Raw genomic sequence first — 20,226 nt, forward strand, 5'->3', positions numbered from 1 at the left:
GAAAAATGCAGAAAGCTGGGCCAAAAGAAGGAAATCTAAAGGAAAGGGTAAAAGCATAAAACTTGGGAAGATAAGAATTAGTGTAAGAGGTCAGATCAATAGCGCATTTAATCTCTTCTATTTTTTTTTTTTGGCTGGTCCAGAAAGTCTGTGAAGTTTCTTGCTCTCTGTTGGTGTTGGTCTGTTTTGTAAAAAGGGAAGTGAGCTCATTATAATGCAGAACAAGTTGATCAATTATTTCCTTTCCTTTTTTACTGATTAATTGATTGACTTTTTTGTCTGTGTGTGTGTTTTGGGTTTGTTTGGTTCAATAAGGTACTACTAGAAAGTTTTCTGTCCATTCCATGTGGACACATTTTTTTGGTGTGTGCAGAGGTCTCAAGAGGCAAAGGGGTGCATTCTCGTATCCCAAAGGTAAAGAAATGATGCATAGTACAAACGTCTCATATCCAGAGAAAGCTAAAATTTTAAATGTTGATCCTTCACAAACCAAACTTTGTGTTCTCATTGCTGCCCTTTCTTGTTGCATTTCTAGAACCTGAAAAAATGGAGTAATTTCTAACGGCTCTGGCTTCCCTCAGGTAATTAACTTAGCAATTACTGCAGTGTCTTGGTCAACCTTGCTTATGCTGTAGAGCAGCTACACACAAAAGGAATGCTTTTATCTCTGAAGGGCACTCTGTCTCTTTGAGTAATTGGTCAGCAAGTGGCACCATGAACAGTTTAGGGAGATACACAAAGTGAGCACTGAGAAGAGTTGTCCTCTCTCAAGGATCACAGAGCCCTTCAAAAATCTTGTCTTCAGAGGAAAATACAATTCTCTAATTGCATTGATATGCTTAGAGCAGTGTTTTCTTGTTGTGGGCATTTAAGTGGCTAGGGAAGCTTTAATCCCATTTTTTCATTCACCAAATGATTTCTTCATTTATAATTGTGACTTTTTCTAAAGAGTGGAACCAGTATCCCCCTAAGGTACACAGAGTTTTTCTGGGATGATGGGGACAACACATCTTTAAATTCAATGCTCTGTCTTTTTTATCCAAAGAAGTGAAACTAGAATTATTTTTTTATGCAGACAAACTACCAGAGGAAGGGAATATGGTCAAGCAGCCTGGGATAACAGAGCAGCCTGACCAAAACCATGAAATCTACCACTGGCTTCAGCAAAGAAAATAGTCACAGGAGAGATAAAATGCACCTTAAGATATTTTCACAAACTTTGTTCTTGATATTGGAATAAAACCAAAGAAGAAAAAGACAGAAACAAAGCAATTGGGCCAGAGGAAATGAACTGAAAGGAATACTGTGAAAAGTTGGGAGGCAGAAACAACACAGTCTATGAAACACTGTTTGTTCTGACATGACTCAACAAATGCTGAGTTTGAGAGAGATGGCAGGAGTTTTTAACATTAATGGAGGGGCAGCAAATTGGGGTAAGTAGACCTGGTAGTAGAGGTATGACCTCATCTGTCACTTTAAGACACTACCATGTATTTCTACATGGCAGAAAAATATGTGTAAGGGAAGTAATTCAACCATTAACAATCTAATTAGTTTGACCTTACACAGCAAACAAGGCCTCAGAACAATGAAGGAAAACTTTTGAAGAGCAGACACAAAGTACTAGAAAGAGGGATAAAATGCAGTAGATACTTACCAAAGACTGTCAGACTAGCTTGATATCAGCTATATAATAAAAATAAATTTATAAGTCCAGGGAAATGTGATATATCCATTGCCTGCAGCTCAGGGTGAAAATAGAAAATACATGAAAAAAGCCAGTGAACTGTCTCCTTTATAATGCCTGAGTCTTTAATATTTCAACTAATTTTACCTCATAAAGTAATTGTGACTATTGAATTAATTAAATTTTCACATGGTATATTAAGTAACACTGAAGGGAAGAGAATGGATATTTAGAAAGTCTGAAGAAAGAAGGTTGGGAAAAGTATGATAACATCTAATACTGAATGCATAATCTAGATTTTTAAGGCCCAGTATGAAGACTTGTTGATATAAAGCTTCTACTTGTTAACTGCAAGTGACAATGAGGAACACTGACTGCTAAATACTGTCTATCAAAACAGATTATTAACCAGCACTGCAGCACAGGTGGGAGGAATGCAAATTTGATCCCAGGTCTGAAGAACAAAGCATTTTTATCTGGAAAACAAAAATACTAAAGGCAGCCAAAGATTTCATCTGCAATAAAATCCTGGCTGGGTGGACTCAAGGAATATGAATTTGAATAAGAACCCGTGTAGAGATGAACTGCTAGCATTATCAGGTTAAAATATCAAATTATAATTGTAATCTGGAGGTTATACACTTAGAGAAGAATTTGAAAAAGTATACTCAAATGATGGCTGTGAGGATATGGTGTTATTAACATCAAAACACCAAATGTTTTGAATGTTATGAACATCAAAAAAGACAAAATGTTATTTGAAGCTAAAGAACAACAGTAGGAGAAGCATAAGGCCATACAAGAAACATGGAGAATTAGGAGCGTTTTTTCATACCAGAAAAGCAGGGTGCAAAACTGTTTTGCAGTCAGGAGATCTGAAACCAAACTTTTTTAAAAATTAAACTCAGCCTACAGGAGATTACATGATGTAAAGAAGGGGGAATAGAAGATAGTTTCCTTCACTGCCTCAGAAAATCTCTTCCATTTCTGTATGAGTAATTAACTACACAACATTCACCCACACCTTTTGTAATTCCAAGACATTCCCGGGCATGCAATCCAGGAAGAGATTAGCTACATATCTCTTGGATTTCAGATGAGAAGAGGGATACCAGACTTCTTAATGTGATAAAAAATACCTTTTGTATGAAGCTATAACACATGTGTTCCACAGTGTTCCCTGATCTCCAGCCCATTTCCCGGTGTAGAACACTGTGTTTATGCAGCTTTGGGGAGGGAGGAATCCCAGCCACAATGCAGAGAGGAATAACAAAAATTACATGTGAAAATGCCAAATCTCAAGCAGCTTTATTCTCTCTGATTTGTGGTCTATGTATTTCAGAGTCTGAACCAGATGATGTACAAAGCTCATGGTAGAGCCCAAATTTAAGGCTTTATCCAGCTTTCCTTGTAGGAATAAACTCTTGAGGTACAGGTTAATTTCCGTGGACAGGGAGAAAGGTCCATCTTGAAACTTCTGTGAGTTTTGAACTATTTGGAACTTTCACTGTACACATGCTGAAGTTGCTAATAAGTGAATGTATGACTTGTGAATTGCACTGAACTGCTGACTAGTCCACTAAGTTAACCCTCCAAAAGAGATGAAGTTCAGAGACAAGAAGCTGCATTATACAAGGAAAGGCAAAATATATGTTTATTAGAGATTGATGTCTAATTTGAAATTTGCCCTGGAGATCAAATGTTCCTCATCTCCCAACAGTGGTATGTGTTCATTTTGATCTAACACATTCATTTGACCTTCATTCTGAGAGTTTGCTCAGAGGCAAGGCAGCTCCTTGTTATTCCATGTTTGACCTTGACAATCCCAGTGCCTGTTTTAAAAGTGCGAGGTAGCTTTAACTTCTATGACTCTCCTGTGAACTTTTAAATGCTCAGCCTTCCCCAGTAACCTGCTCTACCTTCGTAATTCATGTTTACACAAAAACTCAAATAACAAAATTTGCCAGCTGTTCAGAGAAAGAATCAAACTTTAAAGAGAGAGGGAGTAGGGGGAACAAAAATCTGGATTTCCTAATTTTGCAGAATTTATTTAAACCAGCTCCAAGAAATACAGGAGTGAAAGCAGGAAAATCCCTGTTCATTCTGCCTGTCCTAACTGTATAAACCCCTTGTTTTTTCTTATAGAAGATGACCCTCAGTGACTGAAGCTGGGACTTTAAAAAACAGCTGCATTGTGCTGCAGACTCAAATCCTGCCACAGCTATAAGCTCTGGGATTCAAACATGAACCAAACAGGATTATGCAGGAGGCTAGGATAATGTTTAGTGTGAATTAAAGGTATGAGGAAAGGCACATTTCTCTTGGGGTAAGTTACTTTTTTTTTTTCTGGTTTAAATTGTGAAATTAGGATCTTAAATGTGCTGAGCCTTTTTAAATAATGCACAGCAATAAATTTCTGTACTGTGAAGAACTATGGATGGCAGATCTCTTAAAATCAAATCTATTTCACAATAAACTGAAGTATTTCAACCCACTGCAGTTGCTTATTATTTTAAGATGCATGCTTTTCCCCTTTGCCTTAAATCATGCTGTACTTTACTCACTAATATTTGCAAGGTTGTGACTAAGTGCTATTAAACAGTGCAACTTTCATTTTTTACTTTCCTTAGGAGTAATAATAATAAAACAGAACCAGAAAAGAAAAGGTTTGGTCACCAGCAATAATAATACTTAAAAACAGTGTGGCAGCATAAAAAAATAATAAATTACAGATCATTAAGCACATTATTCTGTCTCCCTCAACAACATAAAGATATTGGTATTTTCTTGTGTATTTCCTTACCTTGAATGTGAACAATTCTTTCATGCTCCAGACTGGAGTTGTCAGGGTGAGGTTCAGCCCAGCAGACAGAAATCAGCACCAGAAAAAGTAGACTTTTCATCTTTATAGCCAAAAGAATCTTCTTCACTGTAAGGGCATCACATAAGGAGAGGCTTGTGAATTTTTGGAAACCTTTACAGTGTTGCACTGCACAACTTGTTAGAGCAGTGATCTTGTGAGGGTTTGTAACGTATTTAACCCACTCAGCTGAGAAAGTTAGAAAATCTGCTAATTTTTTAAGCATGAAGGTTGGACCTTTTTATTGTGGACTTAAATGAAACTGGCAATCCATATTTAACTCTGCCTGTGCAGAAATACAGCATGAAAACATGAAAATGCACAGACAAATATTCCTAAACCAAACTCCTTGCAAGACCATACCTGAGCAGTATTTGTGTTTCAAAACAGGTTCTCGTGTACTTTTGCTTTTCCAGATGTGCTCTAGACCTCATCTGAACATACAATTAAAACAATCAAAGCTATATTACTGTATCTATATCCACTGCCTGATGCAATCTGCTGGTAATAGATTTTCAAGATTAAAACAACCTTCTTGTAGGATTTGGCATTTCAATCAAGGCTGCAATTTACCTTAACAGTAAGGGTGACAAGGTTGCTTGAGCTAAGAAGTAAAGATGACAAAACATTTATTAGGCTGACTAGGACGATCCATTTTATTTCAGATCCACTTACCATTTTAAAAGATGCCTAAATTACACAATGAAATGTTTGAAACCATGCACAAAGTAGGTTAGAGTTGTATATGCTGCCACTGCAGTTACCCTGATTGATTTCTCATTCATTTCTACCTAGAATGCTGACGCACTAACTTAGAGTGCCAGGTAGGGTCTCTGCAGTCAGCAGAGCTCAGCGCTGCAGGGAAAATCTCTGCCAACCTCTGAGAAGTAATTAGGCAAATGAAGACCTGAAATAGAAAAGGAGGTATAAAATACAAGAGGTTGGTTTTATGCAGAGGGTTTGGACTGCTGTGTGTTTTATAGCTATATGTTTTATTACTCTTATTTCTTGAAATAAAAGAGAGCTATTTCCCAACTTTGCCTTTCAAGAGATTAGGGGTTTTTTTCCCCCTTGTCATCAGATAATGGCAGCCTTATTAATATACTTTCTAATGCAGAGATAATTTTTCCCTCCCATTTTCTCTATTAGATCTAGAAACATAAAATTTGCTGGGTACTCAGCCAAAACCTGGTTCAAGGTGTGAGTTTCACAAAGAGTCCCTATCCTCAGATAGACACAAGCAGTGAATTGTTTCAAGTCTAGATCCAAATACTGTAATCTGAATCAACCCCTACTACAGGCTGCAATGCAGAAATGTCATTGTCATTTTTTCATATTAGAACATGCATGTTACTTGCCTGCCCTTCCATTTCTTCAAAGCCGGTTTGAGAGGGAGATCAAAGCCAACTTAGCATCCCCTAATCCTTACTGTGGAGTGTCTAGAGGTAGCACAAGTGCTGTCTGAACACTGTTTTCCAGGTGGTCCTCGCTCAGTAACTTAAGGCCACTCCCTCTTTCCTGGAAAGCCTGGGAGGCTGGTGACCTCCATTCTGGAGAGCAAGGACACATATGGCTCCCTCTAGAGCACATCAGATCGAGCATGGGCTGTCTGGATGGCCACACAAGGGCAGCTGGGTGTTCCTCCTGCACTAGGGGACTGCTGGCCTGACTGACTGAGAGGGCAGGACACGCCAGTGTAAAGACACACTGCTCAGTCCCTCACAAACTCCAGACCAGCCACACCATGTATTTCCTCCAAGAGTGAAAAAGCTTTGGGGTTGGGGTCTATTTTTTTTGGCTGTTGACTAATATCTGCCTAATTTATCTATCTAATTCTTTTTCTCCTGGGATCAGTAAGTAGGGACAAAGCCCCCAGGTGCTCTGCAGACCTGCTCTGGGAGACCCTTAACCACTCATTAACACTTGGCTTCTACCTCTCACCATAACCTGCTCTTTTCTGTGGCAGTAGTGAAAAGAAATAGTCACATAACTACATTACATGACCTTCCTTGAGGACAGTATCCCCATCTCCACCAAGCTTTGAGTGCACAGGGAATGAGGCTCTGTTGAGGAGTAAGATTTACTTTCTGGCTACATGGATGGAGAAATCCACACATGCCTCCCTTCCTTGTTAAAGTCTCCCTAATGGGGGAAATTCCTCCATATAGCACCATCAGGTGGTGGTTGTCAGAACAAATAGTTTCAGGTTGAGTGGGATGCACTGAGAGGGGCAGGATACACCTTTCAGTGATATTTACCTGTACCTTTGGGCAAATACCCTATTACTCTACAGAGTTTATGTGGCAGCATCACAAAGGCAGGATGAGAGGCAGGTCAATGATGACTTGAAGATCTGTTTTTCCTTTTCCTCAAATATCCTAGATTCAGCTGGACAGTTTTATACATCACATGCCAGAGACAAGGACAAAATCAACTTTATGGTTACAGACTGATACATTTGATTCTGTGTTTTTTTTGGAGGGATACACCCAAGATGGTGGTACTTTAGATTTGTTAATAGACATGGATTATGCCAAGTGCAACAACAGCTGAGAAAATTCATGTATCTGACATGAGTTACAACCTTGTACCACTCTCCTACTAGGATTCCCCACAATGGGAGCTGCGGCATCAAGCCAGAGACACTTTACCAGACCAAGGCTCTGACCTCTGCTGTTTTATGGGTTATCCAAAAAGCAATTAGCCAGAGGAGTTCATATCCTCAGCTCTAGCCAAAGCGATAGATGTCAGATTCCATTTCTGCAGTAGGCTGGGAAGGCCTCAGGGGAGACATGATAGGTGTGGATGTTTCCATATTAAAATTAATAAAACGTTGGCTGGAAGTAAGTGATTTTTTTTTTTTTTTTAATAGGAAGTAATGATTAGTCATACTCAAGAAATTCACACTAGTTTCAATTACTGCAGTTTATGAATCTCCTATACCTCTGGACAAGGACACAAAGAAGCTGAGAAGTGGTTTTTAAAGGGAAACTTCAACGCTCAGGGAAGTGTTCAAGGTCACTGTACATTAAGTGTTTAAATTCTCAAGAACTCTCCATTCTCAGATACAATTTGAAATGTTGACATTAACCACCATTTTGTCACACTTACCCAGTCATAATTCATCTACTACTAGCAAATCTAAAAGGTTGTAAAACACCAATATTTGTGCTTATGTTAAATATTATTTAACATAATATTCCAAAAATTAACAGAATGCCTTGAGGTAATTCAACTGCAAAAGAGACAGGCATTTCTCTAAAAGGCAGAATACTGAAAAACAGCATTACATACCAATGTCTGTTTTTAATAAAATAAGATATTTCTTATTTACTTCTGCAACTACTGTCTGGCTACAGAATATGAGAGAATCCACTGTGTGAAGACAAGGTCCACCTAACTCAACGTTCTCTCTCTGGCAGTAGTTAAAAGCCTTTGTTGTGGAATGCTTTTGTTCGCAGGAGTTAATTTTGTCTTATATTAATATCTGATGCTTGTTCCCCTGAGAAGAAAGGTCTTTTCACTTCTCACTACCTGAACTCACAATGGCACAAGGGCATATTGTGGTACAACCATCACCTCCTATGTCCCACCTGCTGACACTGTCATGGAATAAATTTTCCCTAATTCATGAAGCCAGTAAAAGTAGGGACCAATGGTATCTAAACCAGGCAACAGAATCAATAAAATCAGTTTTGATAGTTTCGGGTTGAAACAGTATACAAATTTGTGGGCTATGCACATCCATGCACAAACCTACTGTATAATATAAACCTTTAAAGGCCCACTCTCTGTGGAGCTCTCATCCATCTGGGAACTGGTGTTAAGCAGAGAGAAATTGATACTGATGAAACAAAATATGTGTATTGTCAGGGAGACGGTGCTAGCTGCAGTAATGAAGGGTCTCTCACCTTTAGACACTGATGGTAGATAATAAAATAGGAGGAAGACCAGTCTAGGCAGTACTCACTCTCTTTGAAAGTCTTTCCTAAAACTGGGAATTTGGAGAAAAATACTTCAGTCTAGCTGATCAAATAGATTTCTGGTCTGTCCCAAGTCTCCTAAAGATCATACTTTATATACAAGAATAAACACCTGGGGTTTGAGGCAGCTGAGTCAAACCATAAGAATGGAATTTGGCTGCAAATTTTGGACTCTTAAGTTATTGTGTCTGTAAGTGAAACGTTTACTTTTCACTCAGGAGTTCAAACTATTATTAAGGTCAGTTTATATCTCACCAGTGTGGTCAGTGGAAGGAAGGTAGGTGTGTGTTTCACTGACCTAGGATACCTTCTGCCTATTAATATTTGTCTTTGAATGACTACTCCTATCTCCTTCAAAGATCTTCCGTTATCCAAAGACAAAAGTATACTCAGTTCCATCTACAGACTTGAGACTTCGGACAACAAAATCAAAAGAAAATCCACTTCTTGTCACGACTACCCTTATACTATCTACTCTGGATTCTGTTTTTCACTCAGTTTACTAAGAAAACAAGTTTTTCTTGGTGAAAGAGTCCCCCAGACTGATGGAATCAAGGCAAGACAGATTCAGCAGGCTGGTCCCCAAGCTGAAGAGTTTCCCACAAAGGAAATTTTGCTGATGCCACAACAAGAAGAAAGAACAATAGGTAGCATGAGAATAATAATGTTTACATTCTCTATTAGAATGACTTAGAGCTAGCTTTCCAAGGGCTCCTCCCATGACACTTCATTAGTTAAGGTAATTTGGAAATTTGTGAGGCTGTGTGAGACTTGGGGCTATCCAAAGTGCCAGACGGTTGCTGTCTGGAGAGCAGGTTGTCAGAGTAGTTCTCTAACCCAGGGCAGAACAGCTCAGTGCAAAAGCAGCATGACCATTCAGAGGCATCTGAAATCCCCTGCAGACTATTAATTCCCTGGGAAGAATGCTGATAAATTGCTTGCAGAGAGAAAGAAAATGTCTTTATGGTTTTTGAAGTGTCTGCCTTCCATTAGATATGAAATTTATTCCAGATACAGAGGAGTAACAGTACTTTTTACTTTATTCATAGGGTCATGTGGTCTGGTTTTAGGATTAGAGGCTAGAAAATTTGGTAATCTAGGTTGGATACAAACAGGATTACAGAAAGGGTTCTTTAAGGTCTATCTCTGAAGGAGTACTGATTACACAGTGTTTGGAGTAGTTTTCTTTTTTAGTTTTCTTGGAGTTTTGTTTGTTTACTCTTTTGATTGGTTTGGGGTTTGATTTTTTGGCTTTGGTCTAGTTTTTAAATAATAAATTATATAACTATATTACATAAGCTGGATGTCTGTATTGTTTAGATAATTGAAAAAATAAATCTCATATGGCTTAGATAATTAGGAAGGTTCTTAAAATCTGTTCTTTTAACCTGTTTAGTGTATCTTCTTTTTTTCCCTGTTTTTATTTCACTTAGTAAATATTGTTAAAGATATAGGAACGGTAATGTTAGGAAACCGTCCATGAATTGATAATAATGTGAGCTATGGAAATAGGCCAGATGATATTTGTTTTATCAGGGGGAGGTGCAACATCTCCATTCTGACTGCCCCACATTAAATTTGATGGAGTTCCCATTCCTTTTCCCCAGCTAAGCTGACAGTAACAGCAATATAAAAGTTAAAATTAAAAACATTTACAGTGCTTTCACATCCTTCAAGGCTGCCACTCTGGGAGAGAACAGATGCACTGCCAGACTTCCTGAGCAGGAGCTGGTGCCAGCCTGCTGTAAGGAATTACTGGCAGTATAACATTTTAGTTATGGATCCTGGTGCAAAGAATAAAACAGGATTCCTTGCCCAGCCAGCCATGAGAACCTACATGTACTACCCCTTTTTTTATTTCATCATCTGAGAATTGCCCTGTCTGCACTTTCAATCTCATTGAGAATGAGTTTTAACAAGCCAGTTTCCTAAAGAAATAATAGCAGAGATATAATGCTCTGCATATTTTTTAAATTGCTGCTTCATGTTGCCAGTGCAAGTCCCTGTTGAATCATTGTCTCTAAGAAGGTAAACACTTTAATTTTACAACAGTACGGTTTTCATCAAACATCTGCTTCTTACTGCAATGATACATAAGTTTTCTTTGGATATTGGGTAACAAAGAATTGGCTGCGGGTGTAGCCAGATCAAAGCCATATGGAGATCACTTGTAAAAGCACAATTCTTTCAGCAAAATTTTAACTGAATTTATCTACAATCAATGGCAAAACATACTTTCTACTGAGATCAGTTATTCTAAAGGAAGGGAAGGTCTAGAGGTCATGCCATTAGTTCAGGTTTTGTGGGGCATGGGTTCAACTCTGCCCCCTCTACCCTTTGTGTGGGACCTTGAAGGGAATGTGGAAGTGGTGGGGAGGGTTGGTTTTCTATTTCTAAGCTCAATATCAGTGACACTGTGACCATATTTTCTGTTGCTCAAAGGGTGCTGTGGAAATGAGTACATTTACAGTTGAAAGGTGCCACATTGCTATAATGAGATATGTCGGTGTCTAGATGAGAAGGGGACTTCTTCACAAGGCCATCACTAAAAAATACCACACATTTTCATATTCTGAAGCTCCGTGTAATATCCCTTGACCATATCTATACACACAGATAAGCATGCAGATATCAACTTGTACCATGCTTCCTCCTGTTCTTCTTAAATATCTTTTCATTGCAGTATCTTAACCCTGAGAACACTAGAAAAACAGACGAGTCACATAATCGTTTAGTTAATATCTTGTTAGTTGAATTCTATCGAGAACAAATGAACTTTTTTAAGACTGTTGGGGTTATAAAAAATATAAAGGCTATCCTTGCAAACTTTAACGAAACTAAATTGTGTCACCTTATTATTATGTATTCACTTTTTGTTTGTTTTGGTTTTGATTTATGAAACAATCAACAATAAAGAGAATACAACAAATTCAAACTATGGTCTGAAAATTACTTTTTATTTTGAGTTCAAAAATACATTTGATCATTTATTAAAAATAAAATATTGTTTTCTGGTTTGCAGAATGATAACAGAGACTTGCATGATACCCTTGGTCAGTCAGATGTAAAAAGATGCCAAAAAATAGTCTACATTCAAAGGTCCAGACTCTGTATATCTACCAGTTGTAGATATTGACTTACAGTGATTGCAGTGCTGCACTTTGAACTAAGGAATCTAACAGCAGCAGAACCAGGAAAAAGACATTCACGGAATTCAACAGGAAGAGGCAAAATGGGAAATTATTATTTAGGATAAAGAAGGAAGAGATTATTATAAGGAGGCAAAGATTTTTAAAAAAAATGTGGATGGCATAGTTGTGCTAAACCTCAAAATTTTGCCTCAGAGCATCACCAGATGAGTTTAAGGAAGGGAATCGTGGAATTAGTGGAAGGGTGGCTTGATGGTCTCCAGAAATGCTGCAAGAGAAAACGGAAATTTTGGCAACAGGGCTGCCAGGGAGCAATGAAGAGCTAGGCTGACTAACGTTTATCTTCGTCACCTTGCAATCTCTTTTTCCACTCAATGCCACTGGCAACATCTTTAGGCATTCTGCCCATATCCCTGGTCCCCTGGGATCAGAAGGGAGTAGCTCAGAACATGATACATCCAAGGGTTTTTTGGGCTATCAGAGAAAAGAAAAACCCATTTTACAAAAAGAGACCAAAAGAGGTTGTCTTGGTTAGTCTGGTAATACAGAGCTGAGAAGGGATATAGTTGCTCTCTATAAATATAACAGAGAGTAAATGCCAGAGGAGAAAAAGAACATTTCAGCTAAGACTTGAGAACTGAACTAGTGGGGCCATAAATAAGTTCAGACTGGAAATTACATGATTTTAAGCTGTAGAAAAATGTCACAACCTCCATGAAGACATTTTAGTATGAAGGAAAAAAACACAGGTAGTTTAAATCACATTTTAGCATGCAGGAAAGAAACACAGCTAGTTTTAAATCATAACTTGCTTGCTCTCTGAAAAACTGCAGGGGAATGTGGATAGGAGAGGACTAGATTATGACACAGGGGATCCCTTTTGTTTGTTCTTGGATACCTAGTTTTTGGCAAAAGCCTTAATAATAAGTAGGTTAATTGATTCTTGTCTCAAGCAGAATTTTTTCCTTCTCTTTTATGACATGTCCAGACTCTCCTGGTTCCCGCTATTAATGATATGATCCAATATAATGGAATGGGGCTTCCTATTGATCCACATACACCTACAACTTGCTTCCAGTAACACTCAGCACTGGCAGCAAAGCACCTTTCTCATCACTTGGACTTCTTGCAAGAGACACCTCAAAGCAGCTTTTAATATTCTGAGAGTATCTGACTCCAGTAATTTCCTAAATGAACTCCATGCTCTAATAGCGACGCTGTTCTGCCTGACACAGGTCATTAAATATCTGCAAATGAAATAGAGACACATGTGGCTGACTTAATGGCCTATCTCTTGAAATGCTTAGTCATACAGAAGGTTTCTCTCTGTCTGCTGCAGTGGTGATGTGCAAAATGGGAAGAAGTCAGTCCTAACATTTCAGAGGTGTGGTAGAAAGCAAGGAAAATGGCAGTTCCATCCCCAGTCTGGACCACTGAGAGTAATTTGGGATGTTAAGTTGTGAAAATAAAGATAATTTCAACACATACTTGTAAATGAAAGACAAAACATGAAAAAGAATGCAGGAGCTCCTCCAAACACAGTGCTGTGGTTTAACACCCTTGTAATGAAAAAGCACAAGGACTTGAGGAAATTTCAGAAAAGGCAAACCAGAGAATTAAGATCAACTAAATTCACAACTGCTTGATAAAATCATGATGCAGCATATCATGGTTAATAAAACTCTCTTAGGCCACGTAAGCAAAGGAGCTTGCAGAGTGCGCAGTTTAGTTGTGCAGTTTAGTGCACCAAGGACATTAACAAAAGCACGTTGTATTTTGGTTCAGATATATTCAGGTGTAGGAAGATGTGACTGAAGTTCTTTATCTAGGAAATACTTACATTCTGCTTCAGAAAAATAATATATAAACATACACTGAGAAAAAGAATGTATGGAAAGCCACAGACAGGAGAGAGTTGAGTTTAGTACACAATAATATAGAGCCTGAGAGAACCAAAGTGTATGGATTGGTTTTAATTCATAGGTATAGGATATGAAACAGAAGATAATTTTAAAAATATCGATGTAATTGTTAATTGAACTGTTCTGAGGTTTATTTTTCACTGCCAGCAATATCTGCTGGCTTATGGTCCATCCTTCAGGTAAACCTGTGCAGATTTCAGCAAAAAAACCAACAGGTTTTCTTGGCAACCTCTGAATTGGAAAACTCAGCTAACAAAGAAATTGTATGGATTTAGTTTAAGCCAGACAAGGCCATATCCTTGCTTAGTCAACAACAACACTGGTAGGCTGAAAATCAATGGGGTTTCAAAGATGCCAATTAAATGAATAGGATTCACTTAGTTTTTTCAGTGTTCCATTCAAACAAGTAAATTACAGGGATCAGCAATTCCACAGTCACCCAGAATAAATGCAGGGGTTTTTTTTGGTGCTTTCATGTACTCAGGATTATGCAGGGTGCTTCAACCCCACAGACGTTATTTCATTAGCACTTTTGAACACACTCTAGGCAGTGTTCCCTAGTACACACCCTCACCCATGAGGTGAAGCTGTGCTGCTGAAAAAAGGATTGCCACACTGTGGAGTCAGCTCAGTTTCTTTCTTTCTTTCTCAGAGGCCAAATGCACAGATCCACTTACATCAAAATGTCAAGGCTTGCACCACAAATGCTGTTCTCCAGGCTGTTTTGCCAGGGCAGGGTTTTTAAAGAGTCATATATCAGGAGTTAAAAGAAATAAAGCCCCAAATGACCAAATCTATCCCTGTGGAGGCCTCCATAAACTAACCCTAGAAGAGCTCCACCTCTCAGCCTGAGGGCTGCCAAACAAGAGACTGGGAGCTGTGCTAATGCCTAATTAAGTTTAATCTACGCTAGAGAAGGTTTGTTGATTTAGCTAGATAGGTAGACTAATGCTGACAGGTCAGTCCTAGTGTAGGCATAGCTGTAAGAGGGGGGAAAAAAGCCTCCCAAAGCATAATTGATAGCAGTTGGTGAACAAAGTGAGCTCTTATTATAAAAAGCACAGGTTTTTTGCACTTGTGCCATGGTATCAATGACCTGTGGAGCAACTACAGACCCTAAGTCCTGCTCTCCTGTACCCATGGCTGCCTTGGAGAAAAACCTGCCAACCTGGTTTGCTTGAACCAGCCCAGCAACTTGCACCTATTTTGGCCACGATAGTGTACCTGCTGCTGCAGTGGATGCTTCTACTGTAAACTGGGGAGCAGATGCTCTGCCTGAGCTATAATGGGAAAAAAGCTGAAACCTTTCTAATGTGCACCACTGCACACACATTGCTGTTTGTGTATATATACACACATTTTTATATATATGTGTGTGTGTGTGTATGTATATACATATACACACACGTGTGTGTGGATGACCATTATTCAAACTTTGGCTGTTGAACATGCTCTGACAAAGCAAGATATGTTTTTGGTTGACATGATTGCACCAGTAAAAGCTCGTAAGATTACCCAGCTTGCAGGAATTTTGTCATACTCTCGAGTAGGTGCCTACTCGAGACAAGGAGAGAAATTACTGAACATGAAACCTTCAATAAAACAATTTGTCTCTTTTTTCCTCTCTTGAATCCTCAAGACACATTATTATCTGCTCTGAAAAAAGAATGTCTGCTTGCACAGTTACTGCAGATTGCAAGCAGAAAGTGAATACTTATTTGCAAAATATTAACCTTCTGTTCTCTGGGAAAGGAATGTCACAGGATGGGCTTGAGCAGGTCCCATATGCAACCTCCATGCCCACCCCTCCTTCATACTTGTGTGGTGGTTAATCTGTTTCTAAATTGGGTTATTCATGTAGAACAGCTATTTTAACATTCTCACAGGAAACACACATCCAAGGGGAGAAGTTTCTCATTTTAGGGGCCATAGCTGCTAATATAGCAAAAAGTAGTAAAGAAGATGTCACTGACATAAGCACATTAAAAATAGATTTTCATTGGCTGTCACATGATAACAATATTAGAAAACACACTTTACTTTTAATCAATTTGAAGAATATATTCTGTTTAAAAAGCAGTTTCTTGAGCATCAAAGTGAAATAATCTGAGAAGAATAAATATAATAAATGAGATCTTAATAACCTAGTCTCCCTGGAAAGGCTGTAGACAGTAGAAGTCTCTTCCTAAAAAATCAGGTCAGTGCTCTAATTAAATCTAACACAGACATAAAAGCATTCACATAAACCCTGAATTTAATGAAGATAAATTTTGCACCTTCAACATGACACTAAAAGATTACACTACACAGAACTAATGCCTTTGAACCCTGCTGTTTTAATCAGAAATTTACATTTCACATCTTTTGAGGTATAGTCGTGGATCTGCTTTATACAAATGTAGACTGAGGACCATTTGCCTTTTACTTCTAGACTAACTTGAGGCATTTATCTTTGATCTTTGTCGGTGTCAAGAGGAACACAATTCCTGCCGTTAGATACCAGAGGCTTTTTAGTCTCAGGGAGTCACAGCGTCTCAGATGTGCTGCAGGGAAAATCAATTAAAGGAATGTGATACCTTCCATGGGAAGGGGACAATTGCAGCAACAAAACAAGTTTTGTTGGTTTTTTTTCTCTCCAAGAATGGAGGCGAGGAACTGGGTGGAACAATTTTTGGCTAAGCATCTGGTTGAGACTTCAGTTCTAGGTATGGTCTAAGTGGTTGCAATAGATCGCATCCCTTGAGAACAGAGTGAGAGCAAAAGGAGAAAACCAAAACCAGAGTGCAGTGGCTGTGAGCAGTTCCTCAAAGTTACTGTGTAAGATAGTGGGTGACCTCTATTTTGCAACTGGGACATGAAAGGCTCTAAAGTCAGATGCTATTTAAAAGCTAAGAAACCCTCTTCATTATTACTATAAAAGGGCTGGCACACATATTTTCTGAAGGATTTCAAATTGGTTATGGGAAAACAAGAAAAAAAAAATGCTTTCTACACTAGTCGTCTGCTCCAAACACCTCTGTTTAAATGCCTCAAATTAGATTTTGTTGGAAAAAAGGTACTGGCACACTCATAATCTGACATACTTTCCATTATAAACTCATTTCTAGTGTAAACTCTGGATGTATAAGCTATAAATAGCAGCATCTTGACTACAACACAGACTTTCATTGTGTGCTCTGAACTCAAAAGGGATATTTGGACTTCAGCTGATTTCTTTCTTTATAATTCTTCATAACTTCTAACATTTATTCACTATTTATTTACCTTTCAATAAAATCTTGTAAGAAACTATTTTCTGTCTTGTTATTCACTCTGGGGATAAAAGATATATATAATAATGGCCAGTCTTCATGAACTAAGAACCGGGGAAGGTCTTTACACCTTCCAGCCTGCGCATTGGATTTTTTAGGTGAGACACAGTGTGCGCGGAACTGAGCCCACCCTTTAATCCTGAGGTTCATCTGCCGGGGCCAAGCGAGCTTGGACGGTGGCAGCGAGGTCCTCAGGACGTAGATGGATTGCCTTACAAGGCTAACGAGCTCCATCTGCCCGGGGAGTGGCCCTGACAAGGAATCAAACCCGGGCCTCGACGGTGACAGCGCCGGGTCCTTGTTTGCAGTGAAAGGCCTCACTTGCTGCTCAGGGAGGGACATCCTGCAGGTCCCTGCTGTGCCATGGCATAGCAAGCAGTAAATCCCAGGAAGAAAGAACTCCCAGGACTATGGTCCAGTATCCAACCTCTCTGTGCTCACTTCAAACTTTTAAGCACTTACACTTTCTCGGTCAGTTGTGATTTTATCTTAAGTGGTATTTTTTTACCTTTTTTCAGAAGATTTAATTTCCTCAACGAAAGTTTTAAACTTTTTCTACTCTCTTTCCACTTGTGTGTTCCCTTCCAGCTTCAAAATTCTCTTTTCTTGTGTTCGTATGATAAGAATATAAAACAATAAAATCTAACTATCTAGTGTTCTCTAGGACATCTAGAAATAGATTCTTTAAATGTTCCAGAATACCTAGGACAATGCTACTATCTGAAAAAATATCCCCCAAAACTCTATGAAAAAGAAATTAACAAAAGCAAAAAATATTAAAAAAAAAAAATCCCCCCCCAAAATTCCAGAATAAAACCCAAAAAAATCCCCCCCAAAACTTGGAAAAAAAAAACCAAAACCAAACAACAAACCCAACAACAACTTACAAATAAGAAATAACCAGGGAAAACACTCAACTCCCAAAAAAACTAAGGTAAACCTTTCTGAAGCATATGAAAGTATTTTCATATGGTTTTCAGTGTTTTACAAGGATAAAGAAAAAGACAATAGTAATGATGCAGGTCCATTTTTCCTTTTTCTGGCCATCTGAAGAAAGGAAAAGTGACCCAACTTTCTGGCAAAACAGAGTACTGGGTACTGTCAAAGATAACTATTTGATTTTTAGCAGGCAAGAGGACTGGTTAAACAACATCATCTATATACTTCTCGGTCACTGAAACAAAGTTATTAATTCCACAAGACGCATCCACAGCTTACTGCAGTGTTATGCTATAAATCTGAGAAACATTTTCATCAGTGCAGGGTAGCTGAGGAAACATCCTGACCTGAAAATGCTTTCCTGCAAAGTGTTCCTTGCTGGTCTGTTGCTTGAGTCTCGTGGTGACTGTGCAATACCTCTGAGCAGGGTACAGGACACAGTCACTGCACAGGCACTGTGAGCTGAGTCTGTCACCATCTGTACATATTGTCAGTCAGGATTCTCTGCAAAGTGGATGTGTACAAGAAAAATGCATAAGATTTCTCCTTGCTTTGAAATTGTTAAATGTGTTCCTGAAGACTTTTATTAAAAAAATATAAATATATGTATCATTCTAAATTTATATCCACTTGTATCAAATGGCTTCATGCTAGTTGCTGTCTCTGTAATGCTATTTAAGATGTAGAGATGAGAAGTAATTTGCAAGAACTACAAATTATTTTCATGGTTCTGAAGAAAACCTGCTGAATATGAGCTCGTGAAAAGAACCTCTGTGATCCCTGGAGGAACCTGCAGTGTTCTGCCTGGAAAAGCTTCTCTCAGGGAGGCCCACAGCTCCTATTTGATTCAAAGAAGTTAAAGTATCTTGTCAGAAGTGTAGTAATTGCTGTTTAAATACAACACAATTAACACTTTTCTGGGTAATAGCTTTGGCAGAACCACTCAGTTGCTTCCCCTAAATGAACTACTGTGAACAGGTAGAATCATGGAGAGATCATATAATCATGGGATGGTTTGGATTGGAAAGGACCACAAAGTTCATCACCATGGTGTGTATCATATCTGCCCCCAGCAGGGATCAGACAGACACCATGATTCTGAAAACATCTTTTCCAGCTGTAAGTCCAACTTCATGTGGGCTTTCCTCTAAGGGAAACTCCAAAGTCAGAAATGGACTCTTCCCCTTCTAAAACCTTGAATACACTAGATTATCTAAAATCCCTAGTATCTTCTTTATGCAATAGGTAGTTAAAATGTGAGCATAGTATACTAATACCAAAGTACCTTGGGGGTGCAATTAATGGTGTGAAAAATGGTCCCCTGGCCCAAGCTCCTTATGAGATAAGTATGAAATGCACTGCACTGATTGGGCTGAATAAGAGGGAAAAGAAGAGTTGACGTGGGTGATTATGTGAGGTACATTTCCAATGCAGTGGCTTCTCAGGTTTTGCTTTGTCTTGAATTTTTTTTCATCTTGAATTAACCACTTTCCCATGCTTTGGTGCGGAGGAGATCATGCGCTCTGGTAACTGAACTCTTCCCTTAGCACTAGCACCACTTTACAAGCAGTGGCAATCCATCCAACCCAAGGAGAGGGGATGTGCTACAAGACACACTGACAGGCTAGATGGTGTTGTTGGAACTAAATTATTCCAACTATGGAATAATTTTACCTGCTCTGAATAAAGGTACCTAAAAGCATTGCAATTACATCTACAAAATTATAAGTTAACAATTTGAGAAACTATAGATACTTTAAAAGGAAAATGAAGTTAAGAAATCAAAATGAATTTTATTGCCTCTGAGTCAATGAGTCAGAAGACATTAGCATCAACAACCTTCACTGTAATTATTTAACATTTTTCATGTCGTATTAACCTCTGGAAAAGTAAATAATGGAAAGTTATATGACTATTTTCAAAAAAGCATGAGCCAGAACTGTCTTTTTTTGTCTTCTTCAGCTAGATCAATAACCTCGTTGCTCAAAGCACATTGACCAGATTTTTATATGTCTTCTACTTGAGTAGATATTTATATCTTTGTAAAGTAAATGCATGGCATTCACATTCAATGTATTTAAACAAGGTGAATATCAGGGATTCCACTGCATTGAAAAAAGTTGCATAAATTTCCATATATAATTTCTATTACTACATCTATTTTTTTTAGTTTTAACTTTGAATCACTAAAATGTGTCACTTACAATCGAAAAGCTGTAGGGTTTTTTTGTAGGTTTTGTTGTTGTTTCCAAATCTTCTCTGTGTAATTTTTTGTATTTTTTTTTCTAGAAGTAAGATGGAAAGTTTCTGGGGCAAATGATTACCTTTTCTTTTTTTTTTTTTTTTTTTTTTTTTTTTTTTTTTTTTTTTTTTTT

The 20,226-nt window shown here is 38.3% G+C and overlaps 1 protein-coding gene across 1 annotated transcript in view; it reads right to left on the bottom strand.

Moving 5' to 3' along the window:
* HAPLN1 (hyaluronan and proteoglycan link protein 1) overlaps positions 1 to 20,226 on the bottom strand; it is a 53,367-nt gene that overhangs the window by 22,845 nt on the left and 10,296 nt on the right. Inside the window, exon 2 of the mRNA XM_027880144.1 lies at positions 4,491 to 4,616. Within this exon, the coding sequence (XP_027735945.1) occupies positions 4,491 to 4,590 (100 nt within the window). The 5' untranslated portion in view covers positions 4,591 to 4,616. The remainder of the gene's footprint in view (positions 1 to 4,490; positions 4,617 to 20,226) is intronic.

The sequence above is a fragment of the Empidonax traillii genome, unplaced genomic scaffold (genome assembly GCF_003031625.1).
Source record: "Empidonax traillii isolate 1590-97213 ecotype Southwest subspecies unplaced genomic scaffold, ASM303162v1 scaffold6:size4315531, whole genome shotgun sequence".
Lineage (NCBI taxonomy): Eukaryota > Metazoa > Chordata > Aves > Passeriformes > Tyrannidae > Empidonax > Empidonax traillii.